The 21,351-nt window shown below is 39.2% G+C and overlaps 1 protein-coding gene across 1 annotated transcript in view; it reads left to right on the top strand.

Annotated features, from left to right (window-relative positions):
* The window catches only part of TMEM117 (transmembrane protein 117), a 106,720-nt gene that overhangs the window by 9,139 nt on the left and 76,230 nt on the right, over positions 1 to 21,351 (top strand). Inside the window, exon 3 of the mRNA XM_053465356.1 lies at positions 5,534 to 5,666. Coding sequence (XP_053321331.1) covers positions 5,534 to 5,666 — 133 coding nt within the window. The remainder of the gene's footprint in view (positions 1 to 5,533; positions 5,667 to 21,351) is intronic.

Raw genomic sequence — 21,351 nt, 5'->3', positions numbered from 1 at the left:
CTCAAAGTTTGGCCTAAATAAGAGGAGGTTTGTAAGCTTATACACTAGAAACTTAAAGTGGGTTAGCCCCCTAAGAACTATTTTGGCCCAACTGGGCAAGCACAGTTTCAACATTCTTCTTTCATCTACCATTCCTTCTTCATTTTATTTGAATATACCCACACAAGTTGTTGTTGTTTTTCTTATTATCTAAGCTTTATGTTTTCCAGGTCTGTTTATAATAGGCCTGTGGCTTTAATATCTGTCACAAAAATAGATATTTTTTTTTATATGGGGAGTCAATCGGCTTTTCATGATGCCAGTTTAGTGCCGGTCTCATGATCTATGCTGTCCATATAAGGTTATTATTGTATGACTTTGTTGTGCATCCCAGGCATGATGGTTTTAATGTACTGCAATCCATGAAAGTTCCCACAATATCTGTTTTCCGATTCCATGGATATACAAAAAAACTTTTATTAAGTAATGATATTGGTTGGCAAGGTAGGAGACATGTTGACGCTTCAGTTGTGTACAAAGAAATATAGCATATAATACTCAACTAAAATATGGCATCTGTTCGTAGAGTTTGTAGCTGACAGTGTAGCCAGTCCATAGTGTACTACCTAGTGGTGGGCAATGACCCCAACGCGGTTTCTATAACACTTACACAATGCTGAGAAAGAACATTTCATTGCTTTTATTTGGCGCTGAAATTTGTAACTTGCCAGTATGAAGATCAGCGGGTCTGCACAGCTACTGATACTACATATTATTTCAGAGAGCTGATAGACTGCGAAAATTGTGTCCGAGTCTGCTGAGTTGTTAAATCTAGGGAGTAATAATAAGGCCATCATCACATGATATGGAGCAAATGAGATAACAAACACTATCATTGTTACAGAGATCAGCATTAGTGGCTTATGTACCTTTTTCCATGTAGGATTCTGCTCTTTAAGGTGTTTTAATGCCCTTAGAGAAGAAAGGTAACAGGTGAAAATGACTGTGCCTGGAATAATAAATCCAAAAACAATTCTGAAGACCTTAATTGCATAACTCATTGGTCCACCTGTACGATCTATGCATGCTGCTATGTTGCCTACTCGTTTTGCTTTTAACATGTAATACAGATCTGGAATAGATTCAAGAAAAATGAAAAGCCAGATTGTTATGGTACACATTTTGGCTTTTTTCTTGTTCCACCATTTTAAGGAAGTCAATGGATGCACGGAGCAAAGGTATCTGTCAAAACTGATGAGCGTTAAGAAAAAAATACTCCCGTAGATGTTAATGTTGAAGAGTAATCTCTTAAAGTGACAAAATGCAGGCGCAAAATGAAAGACTGGCTTCTTCAGGTTCAAGTAGAGTGATACGGGAACAATTATAATCCACATGAAGTCGCAAAGTGCTAGATTGAATACAAAAATAGTGCTACTTGTCCATGACCTCTTGACGTATGCATAATTGAGAAGTACGATGGTGTTTCCCAAAAACCCAAAAACGAGACATGTGAAGCCCACCACTATTAAAATGTAACAGTACCACTCAAGCTTTTCTGCTGTTGCGCACAATAAAGCAACACACGTCTCATTGTCAGTCTTACTATGTAATGGACCTACAAGTGAGAGAATGAAATATTTTTAGTTAGGCAGTACAAAATAATACTCGCTATTTTAATCTTTGCACAAAATGAAAGCAATGTGAAAAGTTAATGGAAGCAAAAAGATTTCACCTATATTTGTAAAGCTCATCTATGTTAAGGACACTCAAACCTTGCCCAGAAATAAATGTAACCACATCAACATTTTGTGAATTCATTTTTTCTTGATGGAACAATTTAATTCTAGGCTGTAGTCATATGACCGAAAGGAAGGTCTTTGGGGCTTCTCGAGGGTTTGTGCCTGCCTTGTGTTTTTGGCACCCTAAGGCTAGGTTTCCATTTGTTGTTTTTTTTGCTAAAAACGCCCATAAAAACGCCAATAGCGCCACCTGGCATTTTTTTAGTGAAAAACGGCTGCAGCCAGATGTTAGCTGTTCTTCAATAGGAAATCGCAAAATGCCATTTCCACTTGGTGTTTTTCTGTTTGGCGTTTTTTCAGTCCTCTTTGGCGTTTTTCTGCTTTTTTGGGCTCTGTGGCAGTTTTTCAAAATCGCAGCATGTTGACACTGGCGTTTTTTGCAAGAAATCTTGGCGTTTTTCTCCAATAGAAGTCTATGGGAGAGAAAAAACGCCATGAAAAAGCCATGTGGGTTTATTGCCTTGGCGTTTTTTATGGCGTTTTTTCCACAGTTACAATGCAGAGGATGGACCCAGTATCTGTGTGTCCTACGAGAAATAGGCTGAAAACAAACAGTTTCACACAAAACAAAGTCCTGGACTGGTTCATATTGAATTTTACACCATTTGGAACAAACATGCCATTACAAACAAACATACCCAACGCATCAACTGGATCCTGCGTGCCAAAAGCAACAGCAAACAATTTGCACCATCATTTGGGGCCAATCTTCCCAGAGGAGCAGACATTCGAAATAAAGCATGCCTTACAAACCACAGAAAAGAGACAAAAGGGTCTACCAAGTAAATGACATCAGGAGGGGGCAGATACTTGCCATCTATCCTAATCCCTTTTAGCTGGGTGAAACTGCCTAAGGTCAAAAAAAGCAATTTCCACAGAAAGGCTAAAACGCCAGAAAAAACTCCAGAAAAAACACCAAAACGCAGGTAAATGCAGTGGCAGTTTTCTTGGCAGTTTTCCTGGCGTTTTTCATCAAGAAAAAAACGCCGGACAAAAACCCAAGTGGAAACCTAGCCTAAGGCAAGCATGTGTTGTGCTTATTATGTAGGCCCATTTTTAACTGATGTGACAAGCGTTATAAATAATAGTCTATAAATATCAGATCAGAGCAACAAAATGTGCCAGTACACGCCTAGCACTCTGTAAAACTAGGAACACTACAACTAACACCATTAACTCTGTTATGGGCCTATCTGATCCAATATTCACTAAAAAGATTTTTTTTAAAAATAAAACTCTAGTCACTGCAACCCATTGTGTCTTCTAGGAGCTTATAAATCCAAAATAAAGAAGCAGAGGCCCAGCACTCAAATGATACGGTGAGTTTATTTTACGTAGGCAATGTTTCGACACACAGGTCTTTCTCAAGCCTTAGTGTCAAAATGTTGCCTGCGTGAAATAAACTCACCTTATCATTTGCGTGCTGAGCCTCTGCTCCTTTATTTTGGATTTATATAAGGACTTGGTGGTACCCTGGCTCGTGCACCATTTCACTAATGAGTGCTGCATTCCAACCTCTCTTTCTGTGTTCAAGGAGCTTATGTGATATCTGAATACCTTATTTAAAAAAGGTATATTTTGTTTTTATTCTGTTATCAATGTTGGGCTTCTTTGGCACCAGTCAGCCTGCAGATAAAACTCTTTTCTTTTTCAGGATTTTTTAAATTTATTTTTTGGACATATAGATATAGGTTATAACAGGGAAAAATACATTTTAAGGATTTTTATCACCTTCTTTCTTGGATCAAGTGGTACGAATAAAGCTTTTTGTACTAAATAATCATGCATATACCAGTAGTATCGGGAATAAAGTTTGTTAAAGGGAATTAAGGGGTTTCCACGTGCCAGCACGCATTTGTTTAAAGGTTCATGCTTTCTGAACACATAGCACAGAAAACAAAAAGATGTTTGTTCTATTAGAAAATGAAGGGTTTATTCTTGCAAGGAAATGTAAAAAGATGTTACAGAGGAACGATTGTGTCTACCACTATGTCTGTTGCAGCCTACTCCCAAAGCAAAAAATTAAACCTTCATTAAGTCTATTTGAAACATTTTTTAACAGAATCTGGGAAGTAAGACACATCATATAGGACTCTATTTAAAAACAGTGTGTCAACATCATCCCAGAGACACCTCAATTCAAGTATGTCCTGATGTGCATCCCGTGTTGAGTAATCTGTGATTGTGCATTTAAAAGCCAGTGTAATTTTTCTTGATGATAGCACAAAGGTTTGTTTGTTACAATGACTCTGGTTTCATATTTTCCCTTTATAGATCCATTCATATAGAATTTTGTTCTTTTTTTTGTTCTTTCTTTTTATGCATTTTCCATAGCACTGACAAATTCTGTAATGTTACGATGAAATTAAGTCTAAACAGAAAAGATTTGGTCAATATCTTATATTAATCGGACTGATTGAAACAGGGATTTTTTGGGGGGGAGAATACCAAACCAAGTCATTAAATATATGTCCGTAATGTGAAAGCATTCTCTCCAATCCATTTCTAGCAAACCAGTCTTTTTTATGGTGAATACTATAGTTATAGGTACCCGAGGGAACCACAGTTGTAAAATGGCTTTATATGTGGATAGTATTTAACATCCACTGGCCAAAACTCTCATTTATTCCTCGGACATATACAGATAATAACCTTGAATGGAGAAAAAACATACAACATTTTGGTTGACTTAACATTCTATGTATTTAAATGTTTATGTAAACTTTTGGTTTCTAAATTTTTAAAAAAATATACGCACCCTTTACGTTAACAGTGCCTTTGGCATTTATGACATTTATCATTTGTTCTAACTTAGTTGGAAATAGAATTTGGTACTCTTTGTACTCATTAGCATATGCTCTATGTCACAAACTGTGTCATGGATTTTCTAAAACGTATCCTTACCTTGCTCTAATAAGGAGTTATTTCCACTTCCAGTCACGTGCTTTAGAAAGCAGGTTTGGATTTTTGATTTTAAACGGGCATTTTCCTCCATCGGATCTTCAAACCCTGTGTAGTTGTATTCCACTAACATGCTGTGGAACATAAAATGTATTCAATGTGTTGTGTAGATGCATGCAGGTCTTCAATTTCAGTACCAACGCTGAACCACTATTTCACTGGGCAAGATGACTGCCAACGAATGTTTGCTTTTCAATACGGGCTTATGTTTGCACAATTAAATTAATTTCCCTCACAATGGAGTGCTTTTTCCGCAATGAGTTCCTTTCTGCTGGGTTTTTTTTTTTATATTTGTATATTATGGAAACAAAATAAATCACAATTTTAATTGTCTGCAGAGACGTATATACAACGATACGCTATGTTTTTTAGTGTCTGTCATCTGTAATTAAGGACACTGAAGAAGAAAAGATGCAGGCAAAGAGTATTTGTTTGTTAGAAGCATGTATCAGAATAGATTTAAAAGCCCGGTGACAATTAAGCCCTGCATTATCTTGCAAGAGGCAAACCCCTTGAAGGTGCTAGTGTTTCAGATAGATTAGCTTGTAAATGTTTATTCACCTTAATGGCCAAGCCAGATTGTAATAAAACGTGGGGAAGACGTTTGGCGGAATACCTGATGCAGTTTAAACAGGGAATTTAGTCCACTTTCTTAAAGATGCTGAAATAGGCTGCAAACTAGAAGTCCATTTGCCAATTTAAGATATGTTATAATGCCATTTGTGTGTATTGAAATAAAATCAGGAACTTTGAACAATTACTGAATGTAGCTATAAACACTGTTTTTGTTTTAGGTCAGTTACTCCGCTTGAAAATGTTCAGAGATGATCATGGCTCGTGGATGACCATGTTTTTCAGCACAATTCTTTTCCTTTTTATCTTTTCTCACATCTACAATCTCTGTCTTCTAATTCGTGGGAACATGAGGTAAGGATTATGTTTGGTCTCGCTTTTAGTTACCTGCAGTTTATATGCAACTGAAACAGGGGTAATGGGAACCCTTATCTTTTTACATTTTCCAAAAGTGATAGAAAACCGATAAACTACATCACCCATGTCCAATGTCCCTAGTTCAGAGTTTAGCAACACAGGTAAATCGCTAATCACGATACATGTGCCCATGTGAGATAATCCTGAAGATGCACTCTTGATGCACTTGAGGATAGATATTAAGAAACTTTGCCCATTATAAACTTTTGTCCTCAATTTATCCAGCTGAAAAAAAATGAAATAGGATTTTTTTTCAAAAGAAGAAGAATGCAGTTCCTTTACATGTCAGCTTTAGTAAGTGTTGTTTTGGAGAAATGCTTTCTATAGCAAATAAACCAAGAAATTCGATTTGCTTCCACTAGATGGCAAACTATCATCTCTTTTTAAAACCTATTTTCAAAGCGCTCTATTCATCATAGCGTCATCTGGTTTAATATGCAAACTGCTGGTGAACTATTTGTTGTCTTGGCATCGTATTCCAGTTTAGAATTAAAATAATATTATAGTGTACTGTTGTATGTCATTACTATAGAATGCATCTGTCATTAAAAATCAATTACTGAAATGCAAAATCCCTAATATTTTCTTTCAGTTCATCTATATTCACTATATCATTTGAATAACAATTATTTTTATATCTATATTTCACCAATGATTATATATTTTTTTTTTAAAAAAGGAAACAAACATTAATTTGCAAATTGACCTCAACTACATACCCAGCAAGCATTATGCAAAAAAGTAGCACAGCTTCTTTCCTATTTGTTTATATATTATAGGATTTAATTGTTTGTCCTGTACAATAGACTATAAAGTAAGTACAATTTCCCCAGATGCTTTTTTAAATATTTTTGTACATAAAGTAAAACTGTCAAGGGAGGGAGTAGGGGGTTACACGACACCAGGGATCAGACATTTTTATTTGCATCTTTACTTGCATGCTGGCCAGCTGATCTCACGATAGTTTTTTTTTTTTTAACAAAGACTGAATTAAAGAAAATACTTCAGATCACTTGGCTAATGAAGGTGGCTTTCAAGTAGGCACTCCTACTTAACGGCAGTTCACCTAAGAGATGCATGGTTGGCATCCTGGGTCCACTTTATCATCCATTTATAACATGATTGGAATCCTTCTGGGATGTATGGATATATTTTTGTGCAAGTATATTGAGCAAAGTTTTTACGATTCCATCCAGTTCATGCTTGGTGGACCCCATAGTTGTTTTGCTTGTACTGGATGATAGCACATATATATTTAAATTGAAACCAACAAGTCTCAAACAAGAAGCCGACGAGTATTGTTTCGGCAGTGGCCAATAGCTTTCTACCACCACAAGTAGGGCTGCAACAACTAATCGATAAAATCGATAATGAAAATCATTGCCAACAAATTTCATTATTGATTAGTTGAATAGATTTTTATCGATTATAAAATGAGGGTTTTTTCAGAGCAAACGCTCTGAAAAACACCCCTCGTTTTATAATCAGTTTGTGACTCACAGCAGCAGTTCCTACTTACCAGTCCCTCCTTGCAATCACTGCCGGAGAATGGGGCGGGGCCAATCGGCAGTAACAACAGGGAGGGACGGGGAGGAAGATATTGCTGATGGGCTCCGCCCATTTCCTGTAGCGTCCACATGGCTGTGACACTCATCTAACTGAGTATAAAATTAATATTTGGGCTGCTGAAAGTTAGGAGAGGTGGGGGTTAATTTAGGGGAAGTTATAGTTAATGGGCTGTTTAGGGTTAATTTAGGGGCAGTTGTGTTTGATGGGGTCTTCAGGGTTAAATTAGGGACAGTTGTGGTTGATGGGGTGTTTAGGGTTAATTTAGGGGCAGTTGTGGTTGACGGGGTCTTCAGGGTGAATTTAGGGGCAGTTGTGGTTGATGGGGTGTTTAGGGTTAATTTAGGGGCTGTTGTGGTTGATGGGGTCTTCAGGGTGAATTTAGGGGCAGTTGTGGTTGATGGGGTGTTTAGGGTTAATTTAGGGGCAGTTATAGTTAATAGGGTGTTTAGGGTTAATTTAGGGGCAGTTATAGTTAATATGTTAGTATGTGTAGATATATGTATATATATATGTGTGTGTGTGTGTGTGTGTAAGGCCAGTGTATGTATGTATATGTCTGTGTATGGGCAGTGTATGTGTATGGACAGGTGTGTGTAAGGGCAGTGTATGTGTATATGTGTGTTTGTAAGCTGGTGTGTACGTGTATATGTATGTAAAGGAAGGGTTGTGTGAGGGCAGTGTATGTCTATACATGTGTGTGTAGACAGGCATATGTTAGGGAGAGCTTACCCACCCAATCCAAGCAGGCTTTGTATACAACAACCAGCCAATCACCGGTAAGGTACATCGCTTGCCATGATTGGCTGGTTGTTGTATACTGGGTAGAGGGGTAGTCTTATAGGGCGAGTATAGCCCAAACTCTATATTTTAACTGGAAAAGTTGGGGGTCGTCTTATACGCCCAGTCGACTTATACGCCGGAAAATACGGTATATATAATCCGTGGGTCAGGGTTTCGCTTGTAACGAGAATTCTTTTGTTATTTTACATTAATAAATTCATGGGTTTTTTTCTTCTTCTTCTGGATCGTTCTATAAACAACTATTTTTGTCTGATGCATTTTCTTTTAGTAGTGGAATCTGGTTCTTACAATTAACCCCTTAACGACAATCCACGTACATGTACGGGGTTGCCGTGCAACGGGTTAACGACAATGCCCGTACATGTACGGGCTGCCGTTAAACAGCTGCATCGCCGCGATCGCGGCGTTTTCGCCGCGATCGGCGGCTTTGCAGCATCCACGGAAGCCTCCCAAGTGAGGCTGACCGTGGATCCGGGGAGGGCAGCCCTCCCCGGAAGAAAAATGGCCGCCGCCGCACCGATCATGCCGCCCGGCTAAAACAGCTTAGGAAGCGATCTGAATCGCTTCCTAAGCATAAATGGTGTTACTGACATGCCTCGATATCGAGGCATATCAGCAACACTAGCCCCCGACCCCCGATCACCTTGTGATTGCTCCGAAGAGCAACCACAAGTGCCATCCTGTGAATGACGTTGCCGTCATTCACAGGATGGAATTAACAATAGATCTTAGTTCACAGAGGGTCTATCCAGACCCTCTTGTGAACTCTCGAGCTCCTCCTGCAGGTTGAATGCAGGTACTGCATCCAACCATGCAAGGTCAATGGAGCCCAGCTCACTAATGAGTGATTAGTAAAAAAATAAATAAAAAAAAATGTAAAAAAAAATTTTTAAAAAATGTTTAAAAAAATAAAAATAATATGGTAACATATAAAAATCCCCACTGTCACCAAAAAAAAAAAAAAAAAATTAATAAGCAAGTCCTAAAATTCTTTATCTTTACAAAAATTCCAGCATGGAAAGAGTTAAAATATTGGCATTACAAATGCCCATAGGGTGTCTCGTATTAAAAAATGCATGAGTGGATGGGATAAATTGAATTGGCCGGGTTCAAAGGTGTCCCAAATATGGGACATGGGGGCAGTAGGATCAGATGTCTAAATGGCCAAAAAATACACACCTCACAAAGGCGGCCTTTTACCTCCCAAATAACCCAACAAACCCATGCATGTGGGGTATCACTGCGCTCAGGAGATGTTACTGAACACATATTGGGGTGTTGTTTGACACGGACATATACCAGGAGCGATAATTTTATACCTGAAGTACAACGTGTGTGGAAAAAAATACAAAAAAATTTACTACCATAAAGTTTCACAAAGGCTGGTGGTAAAATTAGTGCATGGAAAGGGTTAAATTACCAGCATGTGAAATACCTTGGGGTGTCTAGTTTTTAAAAATATATGACTTGATGGGGTAAATTGCATTGGCCGGCTTCAAAGATACCCGAAATGGCACATGGGGGGAAGAATTACCAGATTTGGAAAAAAAGGTTTTGAAATAGCAAAACGCTACCTGTACTTATTGCCCCATAACGTGCAGAAAAAAGCAAAAAAACATAAAAACATTGGGTATTTCTAAACTCAGGACAAATAGTAGAATCTATTTAGCAGGTTTTTTCATTCGTTTTTGCAGATGAGTAAAAGTTTTTTGTTTAAAAAGTGAGAAAAAGTAATTTTTTAACAAAAAATCCCCATATTTTATCATTTTTTTTTATAGTAAATTAGATGATATGATAAAATTAATGGTATCTAAAGAAAGCCCTGTTTGTCCTGAAAAAAACAATATATAATATGTGTGGGAGCACGAAATGAGAAAGAAGAAAATCACAGCTAAACAGGAACACCGAAAAATGTTAAAATAGCCGTTGTCCCACAATATACTACGAGTAATAACCCCTATTGTCCTTAAGGGGTTAATTATGGGACTCTAATATGATTAATGTAGCACAATGCAATATGCCTTGCTGTTAATAGCAGCAAATATAGCATGTGATTTTTTTCCAGCCTTGTGCAAAATAAATAATATAGCTACATTTTCAACCTGCTGAAGTTGCTTGTGGAGAGAAGATTCATAAACCTTCTAAAATTAACATCCTTGAATATCTGATTTATTTTTGTCCATGTAATAGTCTAGGGATTTGGTCCATCCTGATTTTAGTAGCAAATCATTATATTTTATTTTGAATATTAGGGTTTCCACTGAATATTCTGTTCTGTGCAAATAGTGCTTGAAGTATCTTCCTTAAGAATGCACGTCTGTCGCCTTGTCCTTCCTTTGCTCATCAAATAAATCTGCCTGATCTGTCCTGTCACTTGTCTCGCTGATTTGTCTACTTTGTCATGTTTAATTTACCTGTACTTTCAAAAAAAAAAAAAGATTCCAATGCCGAAATATAATTCAAAACTGATTTTCACAATGGCAGCTTTAATGGCTTAATAGACTTAGCATTACTGTGTGTGTGTATAATATATATATATATATATATATATATATATATATATATATATATATATGTTTTAAAATATAAAGAAATTGCTAGGCTAACACTTCTAACACCAGACTTCATATGTTCACCTTACTACTTTTTTCCTTTTATGCTATAAAAAATGTATCCTTAAGGTCATCATTTACCGTGCAGTCATCACCTGAAAGGTGCCTTGATATACAGTATATAAACCAAATTACTAATTTACAAAAAAAAGATTGAAAGCATGTTTGTATTTGAAACTAAAACCTCTAGAGCAGGGGTGTCCAAGTTTTTTCTGCAGTGGGCCACTTCATCAGAATTGTATACGTGCGCGGGCCGCACTCATTTTTCACTGTGACAAAAAATATGGCCTTTAATAAAATATGCAGATTAAAATAAAGTAAAATGACACAAAACCTTTACTCTTCCTCTCACTGATTTCTGGGCCTAGAAAGTTTTGCGACTACAAATTCAGGATTCCCTAGATTTATTCTAGGGATGAACTAAAATGAAAATTCTGGACCAAAACATTCAGGGTTCACTTAGCCAAAACCGAAAATGACCCCAACCTTTAAAAATAATAATAAAAACTCACATTTTTAATAAAAGTAGGTAACACACAATTGGACAAAATTAGCAATATGACTTGGCAACCAGTAAATGCTGGCAACCCAGGCAACCAGTAAATGCTGGTACCTAGGCATGATGGGACTGTGCTCGCTGTGATTGCTGTTGGCAATCACACTCCTATCATGCCAAGTCAGCCAATACATGCTGGTACAGGGTGGCTGTAAGTGATGTGCAGACCCCATACTGCTGGCAGCATCACTACACAAGAAGGGCAGCTAGCTAGGTTTCAGCATGTACTGGCTGACTTGGCATGATAGGAGTGTGATTGCTAACAGCAATCACAGTCCCATCATGCCTAGGTTCCAGCACTTACACATCCATGCTATCACACACACACACACACACTCATTTATTCATATAATCATTAATTCACAGATTCATTCCCTCAATCACACACACTCATTCAAACACCCTCCCCACCTCCTTACCTGCAAGGCAGCTCCTCGATGCCGCTTACAGACTTCAGCATGGGGCGCGGCCTCCCTCTGCCTTCTCTGCTAAAGCACAGAGGAAGTAGGATGTCACGTGAACTCCGCTTCCTCTGTGTGCAGTCCAGAAGTCCCTCCCACAAGTAAGTAGCAGGGCTTGAGGTGCGGCTCGCGTAAGATCGGTTGCCCTGGCTGGCATGTTGGACGCCCCTGCTCTAGAGTCAGGATGGGATAGTAGTAGCGATGTGTTGAGTTGCGCACTGCCCTAGCACAATATTTGTCATTATTGGTCTCTTGACACCACAATACTTTTAGATGTTCATGATCATTAAGTGTGTAGAGGGGTTTATATGACATAACACACGTACGTAATTGTTTAAAATATTTCATTAAATGTCCCTGTTCCCAGAAACAGCACATATCTACTGGGGCTCATAAATAAAACCACTGCTGGGTTTTTTAATTTTTTTTTTTTTTTTTACTGATCACTATCTTTGTGGTAAGCAGGAAACATTAATTTCTTAGAGGCTGCTTTAGGACTTCTGTCAGGCAGCATTGCCATGATACTATATCACGGAGCACATCTATAAATGTAACTTTAGAAGGTCTGTGTAGGATGACCAACCGAACTCTAAACCTGAACCCCTACGTTTTTATACCAGAACCACCAGTTCCATTAAAAATAACAAAAAAGGAAATCCGTTAAACAAGCCTATGTGAGAAAACAACGTCGCAAGGTAATCAAAAATTCAACCAAAAGATAGCAAAAGTGAAAGCTGGAGCACCAGAGGTAGAAGTACAGCTGAGCACAGAATCAGCAAGAGGCTAGTTTATAAAGCCTGTTCAGTAAGCAACAATAATGATCACACAACCTAATTTGTAGAGCCCCTCTAAACCTTAACTGGTTTTAACAGAGGTGAATACATAAAGCACATGCACACATAGTCCTAACATATTATTTTTACCCTTTCATTAAATGTAATGTGCCAGCATTTTAATGCAATACAAAACTGAACAGTCAAAAATCCATTATCATGCAGCTCAATGACAGAATAAAAGAGGAGGTCATTAAAATCCTTTGCACACTCTAGCTCTATTTTTATTTGTTTTATTGTTACAGCTAATGTATTCCCCCAATTACCAGGAGTAACGACTGTTAAGCTTCTCTTGCATATCTGGATCAATGTACCAGGATGCATACATAACCCTTTCAAAATAAACTTATTGCACATTCATATCTATAGCATGTGTTTACAAAGGTTTTTTTTTTAGTTTATATATGGTGGGTGTATTTTAATAAGTTACAGTCTCAAAGATTATTAGTAGTGAAAAGCAATATTATATGAAACCCACCTCTATTATGGCCAGAAAGCCTGGGGTTGGAGGCAACTGGGTGCAGCATTTCTTCAGCCCCCTTCAAACTAAAAAAAACATGCTAATACTAACAAAAATACTCACTCTATCGACATACATATACTTACACATATATACACATGCTATGTTATCTCCCTTCTCTCCCTCACACCACCAACTTACATTCCAACACCATATGTTGACATACACACTCACACCAGCACCATACACTAACACATGCTTACAGCATATACCCACTAACACTGTACACAGACACACATTCACTCTCTCTAACACTATACACATACACACTCAATAACGCCATACACTTACTAACTCACAGCTCACTCTGTCCTTCCCTTTGCCTTACTTTAACTGGAGAGACCTGTTTTCATTGCAGCTTGCGATCTTTGCGTGAGTTGCCATGCTGCTGTCGCCCTATTACCATCTTTGTCGCGCAACATTTTTTACATGACCCTGCTTACAAGCCCCTTGAAGACAGCGATGTTAAGCATGAGTGCTGTATTTACAAGGGTCACTGACCTAAGTCTGACCCAGGCTAGCACCCCAGACTCAACATTAAGTTTACAATACTTGAACTAAAATTTGATGTATGCTCTTAAACTCCCATTAGTTCCACAACCATGAAACTCATTAAATGTCTATCTGGATGTGATACATGGAGGAGAGCAAAATGAGGGAGACCAGATGGATTTGTATTCCTTGGCGGGATGTTTATCCCATTCAAGTATATTATATCACGTGGCAGTGATTTTTCTAAAGATACATTGCATTAGCTTCAATAGCAAATGGAAGCAACGCCAACAGCCTCTTTTTAATAATCTGAAGCCATCTGGTCACAGTAATACTAAGCAAATCCAGGATTATACAATGATTACTACATTAATCAACATCATAAACATACATTTGCTTCTATGATTACACTTTAAACATAATCTAAAAGAGCCTTAAGAATGTCTAGTATTGTAGGATCATGGATAGAGTCTAATGTGGTGCTTAATATATGTATATTTAGATTTAACGTTATAATTTACAGTGTAATAAAATGGCAAATATACAAATGCAGTCCTATACGAAGTACAGCATTATACAGACAGAATGTCTCTGACTTGTTGAGCTTAAACTCTAAGTATGAGTAGTGGGCTGACGTACAGGTACAATTAGGACCCCCTAAATCAAATCATAACAATAATAATAATAAAAAAACTGAACAAACAGTTTAACAAAACTCATTCAAGGGGCTTACTTAGTAGACAGTTATTTGGAGTAAAACCAAAACTGGAATCTAGAACCATCACCCATAATCATTATGAAACGTTAACCTGGATCAACTTTTAAGAGAAACGTAATCCTTTATAAATGCACCTTTCCGTATAAATGTAGCCTTCCACTCCAAGGCGGGATGGGCCCAGACAGCCTTATTCCTCCATTCTTCAATGACTAATGTCCAATTCTAGTGGATCCAGTCTTCTTACATGGAACATTCATGATTTTTGCCCCCCAATTGAACGGCAACATAAGGCTACTTCCTATGATGAGCAATACACTATATTATTCCGCAGGGTCAGTGAATGGTGATAGAATTGGGTTTACTCAAAAACTTTGCTTAGGAATAACATTTTTCAGGAGCTAACCCATTGATGTGCTTTGGACCACATTAACGCAACCTGTCTGATCCTGATATAAAGAATGAATAGCAGATCATCTATAGTTTATATGCATGTTTTTAAAAGTTCCTTGCTTGAAGCATTATCTTTTCTGTGGGTGCTAAATGTGAACACCAGAATAAAATTATATAGCTCAATAGGACATTTTTTTTTGCTTTTAATCAGATGGTTTAATTTGTAGAATGTATCCTTTTGAGCACTGTATAATGCTTACCAGAAAATGACTAAAGGCAAGTAATAAGACAATAAACTATGAAAATGTTTTGTACAAAGGAGGTTGTGTCTTAAAATTGAATAGCTGTAACTGCTGCAAAACTGTAGTAAAAATCTCAATTAATGCACCCATTATTTTACCCTCTCAGCTTGTACTGCGTAGGCTGCTTGCTAAGGTATTTTTAAATTCCTTTTAAAGCAAGAAAGACAGCAGGCATTTGACACAGAACACGACTAGTGGGATAAATTGAGGCAAAATCTCTTGTTTCAATGAAAGTAATCTTGTAAAACGGCACATAACGCTGTGCTATTATGCGAGGCTCTTTCTACACTTTGTAGCACGGATATATAAATGTATGCTATCCATGCAACCAGTGAGCTACCTATTTTTAGTGGTGGTGGTGGTTTTCCGATGATAAAAAGAGCTATAATACTAGTATTGAAGGTTTCTCCCTTAAAAGAAAATTGTCTGAAATTCTGTATTTCTTATATATATATATATATATATATATATATATATATATATATATATATATAAATGTGTGTCAATACATTGGATACATAGAATATAAATATGGTTTTGGTTAGTGTATAATTAATACTACATTGTAGCTCTTTGAAATATGTCACATGAAAAGATGGGACCTTCCCCTGAAGTGTAATCTTGATATTTTAGCTTTTTTAGCATGCTTCCAGTAATGTATACAATTCAATGGACATAATTAAAAGGCCTCAGATAAGATATAAATGGTTGATGTATTTGATTTCCAAAGCATTTCGGTGACAACACTGTGCGATCTATATTAGATATATGTATAGTTTAACAGCATTAAAATTAAAAATGAAATTAAAAAATCACCAAAAACGAACAAACTACCAATGATGGTAGAGGTACGTGCACTGTACATATATAAACACCAAAACCTATAGCAAGGAGAGCACGTAAGGAAAAAGGGTATATACAAAGTAAATCTTTATTAAACAATATGATTTCAATACATATAAAAAAATATATATAATATAAAAGCATCTCGGCACCAAGACACATATAGGAAGGTACATATGAACAGAGGCACAAGACTACAGGAGCTAGGATGGAAATACGTATGTATATGAAGGCACAAATAAGAAACACAAGGATGACCACAGCGATAAAGTGAAAAGGAGCAAATGAAATAACATAAAGCAATGGTACATCGGTGCTCAAAAGTTACTAACCAAACCTAGAAGCAAGGCTGAAAACAGCAGAAAGGTTATTAATGAATGGTGCCAAGTCCAATTGTACCAACCCCAACGTACGTTTCACTACAATGAGCTTCGTCAGGGGGTGTACTAAGAGTATTGAGACAAACATGTACGATATTCTATGTTAAAAAAAATGCATTATGACAACTGGGGTATTTCCTCGGGCATTAACCTGACAGAGACACGTGATACCTATGTATAAGGTTATTCTGAATATGAAACAAGACCAACGGCCAAGTAAGGAATAAGGGCAGATGAACTAGATGAACCCAATGTTTTGAAAGCCTTGGCCTATAAACACTACTTTTCATTTTCACTGATTTTTCCAAATATTAATTTTACTAGAATAAACTGTAAATAACAGTCTCAGATTTCAGGGTCCAGCTTTTGAATACATCATTTTAAAATAAGGACAGAAAGCCAATGATCAGAGGTGGCTAAAGTCTGGGAGACCAGGATTATACGAGAATACTGTACATTCGTTAGGGAGGAATGCCTACAATGTGGGGTGGTTAACAAAGTTAACATACATATGTGTTGTGTTTTGCAGGTTATCTGGTGTTTTGTGATGTGTTGAGTTTACTTATGTATGGTAATAGTTGGTGATAGTCTTGCAAAATGTGTAATTTGGCTTGTGTGCGCCTTTTCAGCAGCCTCATTTAGAGAGTGTTTTCGCCATATTTTTGTTGTCCTGGCATTGTGCCAGTTTTCACATGTGTTGGTATTAGACTTTACAAGTAGTTGTGTCAGTTTCACCAGAGTCATAGAACAAAGGGCAGCCACGCCAGCATGGTGGCACTGTCATACTGAATCAGAGCCGTTGTTAAAAGTGCTATTTCACCGACTATTTCTGCTGAATGTAATCTTTTTGCAACAATTTTTATTTTTTGCACACTAAATGGGTCCAAATCACTTCTGGAAATAAGTAAAGTAAATAATAAGTCTTATTAGTTTTTTTTTGTTGTTGTTGATGGGAACACTTAATCGTGACACAAAAGCAGGCACTGATTGTTGTTGTCCTATGAAAACTCTGTGTAGTTTTTGTAAGATTAATATTTCAGGAGACAGAATAAAATGACTGCTTAATTTCAGTTAACGTTTTGTCTAAGTGGAACTGTACTTTTTTGTGTGCTGTGCAGAATGCAAGCTACCCAACACGTACAGACACGACACAGCGCTGCAGCCAGTAAAAACAGCGCCAGACTGGCCCACTGGGATACCGGGAAATTTCCCGGTGGGTTGGTCGATCCATGGGCCAGGTGGCCGGCAGACCAACCTTCAAAACAGCCGCTAAGCGACTGCAAGTGGGATTGAAAGCGGCAGCCGGGCCGCCTCCTCTCGGTGCCTAATGAAGTTAAAGGGGCTGGCGTGCATGCACCGCGCATGCCAGCCCCTTTAACTTCATGAATGCCGGCCTCCGCCCGCTGCCCTCACCGGACACCAGGGACTCAGAAGCAGTGGTATGTCGGGGGGTATTGGGGCCATAAGGCTTTTCTGGAGGCAGAGTGCCCCATGATATGGCTTTTAACTCCCTTTATGCCACTCTGCCTCTATAAATGCCTTTCAACCCCCTGTATGCCACTATGTCCCATGATATGCCCCTGGCATATAGGGGTATAAGGCATTTCTGGAGGCAGAGTGGCATATAGGGGGTTAAAAGGCATTTCTGGGGGCAGAGTGGCAAGCCTGGGGGCAGATGTGCATAACTGAGGGGGCAGGTTGGCAAATAAAAGGAAATAAAAACAAAAATATTTTTCTCAATCATAGCTTTTATTAAATATGAAAAAAATTGTTTACATGAATTAATAAAGAAATAAAAATTTCTTACAAGAATATCGTGAAGAATAATGTGATCAGTGTTTTGTTCCACTGAATAAAATGGAACCTGGCATTTTAATACAAATAATGTGATAAAAAGAATGTTTTTATAGTTATTTGTATGGCAAATAGTGTGACTCGGGTATGTATAAGGGGTGTGTGTGGGTATAAGTGCTCGACTGCGAGATAAACTATATGGGGCTGGTCTCCAAATGTTTCCTGGTCTGCTTTTCGTTCCCAGTCCGGCCCTGAGTAAAAACACAATTTTATGACAAGACACGGAGGCTCCTATTGCTTAACTCTTTCTTTACTGGAAACAAATAGCAGCAAGAAAATATTAACAGAGAAAAAAGTAAAACACAATATGTGGCCCCAACAGCCAATCACCACACAGTATACATTATAAAACCAGTCTCCTCCCGGAAATCATCCTCTTTCTTTGCTGCTCACTGGATCAGATAAGTATCATCCAGTGTATTTCGTTATTCTATGTGCCTGACTATTTATTGAATATTTATTTAGTATTTATTTCATATATTTTTCTGTTTGGTTCCCTGCTATATCGTTTTTCTGGGTTTGCTTTTCATGTATTTGTTGCAGGTTCTTATTCGCTAATTTATTTTTTGTCTTGGTTTTGCCCTCCTTTTATTGATTTCCCCTTCGTTAAGGGTTATTTTGTTTTTTCTTCCGTTTCGAGTTCCGTTTCGGTCCTCGTTACTTACCTTTCCCTTCCGATATGTCCTACTTGCTGTTTCCTTTATTACGTTGCCGGCGTTGTCTGCCGAGAGTTTTCTCTTTACTCGCGTCTTTCTGAGACGCTCTATTGGTTTTCCGCGCATGCGCGCGGCTGCCGCTTCACCTCAGCTCCTTCGCGGTTTTTCATACACGCGGCTCTGCGGCTCTGGTATACTCTCCGTCGTCCTCTCTCGTCCGGACAGCGTTTTTGCTCGCCCAGGCAGGGGTAAGCTCCCAACCTGGTGCTCTTACTAGGATCTTTGCTTATATTCCCGTTTTCACTATTTGGCATTAGGATTTGACTTGGCTGTTCTGCAATTAATTAATTAATTATTTTCTGCCGATTATTATCATGCCTAAGCCTGTCAAAGAAGTGCCTTCTCAGGCAGACAATGTTATTTCCCTGGGGGATTTGGAAGCAGAACCGATTTTGCCTGTGACTAGTGGGAGTAGTAGTCTCCCTTCTACTTCTGGGCCTCATTTAGACTTACAAAAGTCTGTGTCTGATGCTATTTTGGCTGCTATGGGATCTATGACATCTACTCTGTCACAGTCTATTGCCCAAGCAATTAATACCTGTTCTCTCCAAGGTGCTTCGGCACCTCTTAAAGTGACAGCACATAAAAAGGCAGCGGCCAAACAAAGACACCTTGAACCCCCGACCTCCAGAATTACTGAACATGGCGATGCTCATACCGCCCTAGATAGCGTGGCTTCAGCGCGCAAGAGAGCCTATCCGCGCCAGGCAGAACGGGCGCGGCGGTGGAAGTGTGCTAAGACACTCCCCGAGGACTCAGATTCGGAGCTTGATTCCGCTGAGGAGGTCGTACCACCAGAGGATTCCTCTGATTTTGATGAGGATTTGGATGAGGAACCTTTTGATTCCTTGGAACCAGGTTCCCCCAAACAAGAGGACCCAGGGGTCTCTCACTCTTCATCCTCACCAGGGATTCTTGACCCTCAGGGAGAATGCCTTTTTGACCCTGAAAGTCTTCACCACCCTCGTTCATCAGAATGGGTGCCATCTGTTCATATTGCCCAATATCTTGAAAAGTGGGTCAGGTGTCCTCTGTCTAAATCCGCAAGAAATAAACTACGAGCGGAATGTCCACGCCCTATTGTCCCTAATAAGGTTTGTGAAACCCCTTCGGTGGATCCAAAAATGGTCCAGTATTTAGCAAAATCTGGCTGGAACCCTAGGAAGGGTTTAGAGTCTGCCCTTAAATCCTGCCAGGATAAACACCTGGATGTGTTTGGCCCTTTAACAAAATTATTTGAATTGGCGTCCCATGCCAAAGAGAAAGGGGAATCAGTTGACCCAGACACCCTCTTGGGGTGGATCCAAAGGGCGATCTGTATCGCAGGGAATGTTAATACTTCCTTCTGCATTGAGAGACGTAAGGCCATCCTTCTAAAGGTGGAGCCTAAATTGGCCAATCTCGCCTTGTCGGAGGCGGGTAAGGATGCTCAGGGTCTCCTGTTTGGAGATTCCTTTATAAAAGAACTAGGTCAATTTGTTGGGGCTTTCACCGCATTGGACAAAGCCCAATCATCGATGAAACGGGTGTTTGAGCCTCGGGTCTCCACCAGGGCCGGCAGATTCAGGGGCCGTCTTGCCGGCCGTAATGCCTTCAGTTCTTCCCGAACTTCCAGAGGCTCCTTCACGCAACTCCCTCCACGTCGGGAGTTCAAGCAACCCTCACCGTTCTTCCCTTCACGAGCCAGGCCGTGGCGATCCAGGGGTTCCGGACGAGGTCATCGACGTCCCTATGGTGAGTACACTACTAACCATCCCTTCTTTCCCGCTTCAGGTGGGCGGACGTCTCCGTCTTTTTTTCCAAGCTTGGAAAGATCTTACGGCGGACACGTGGGTCCTAGATTGTGTCCGGGGTTACAGGATAGAACTGATTTCTTATCCGTATCAGCAGATCCTTCCGTCTCCTATTATGTTTTCCCAACAGGACCAACTGCTCATAGACGCCGAATTGACCTCTCTGTGGACAAAAGGCGCTATAGAAGTGGCCTCAGACGAATCCCCAGGCTATGTCAGCAACATATTTCTGGTCCAAAAGAAGGGCGGTGGTTTTCGTCCGGTAATCAATTTAAAATCGCTAAACCTTTTGGTACGTTACAGGCATTTCAAGATGGAGGGGATTCACCTTCTTCGCGACTTACTGTTACGGAACGATTGGATGGTGAAGTTGGATCTGCGGGATGCTTACCTCACGGTTCCCATGGCGGTCCAGTCGCGGGATCTCCTGCAGTTCTATTGGAAAGAGCGGAAATGGCGCTTTACATGTCTTCCCTTTGGGCTCTCGTCGGCTCCATGGTGTTTCACCAAGTTGCTTCGTCCTGTGGTATCGTGGCTTCGCACGCAAGGGGTGAGACTTATCATTTACTTGGACGATATTCTACTCATGGCTCAGGATCGTCACACTCTGCTGTCTCATCTACGCTTGTCAATCTCGTTCCTTTCGGAACTGGGTTTCCTCATCAACGAGGAGAAATCCTGTATGACACCTTCCCACAGAATGGAGTTTCTGGGGTTCGTGGTGGACGCGGATCAAGAAATGCTCAGTCTCCCGACTTCCAAGATTCGTTCTATTCGCAAGG

Source organism: Spea bombifrons, chromosome 4 (genome assembly GCF_027358695.1).
Source record: "Spea bombifrons isolate aSpeBom1 chromosome 4, aSpeBom1.2.pri, whole genome shotgun sequence".
In the NCBI taxonomy this organism is placed as follows: domain Eukaryota; kingdom Metazoa; phylum Chordata; class Amphibia; order Anura; family Pelobatidae; genus Spea; species Spea bombifrons.
This window is presented reverse-complemented; position numbering and strand designations above follow the sequence as displayed.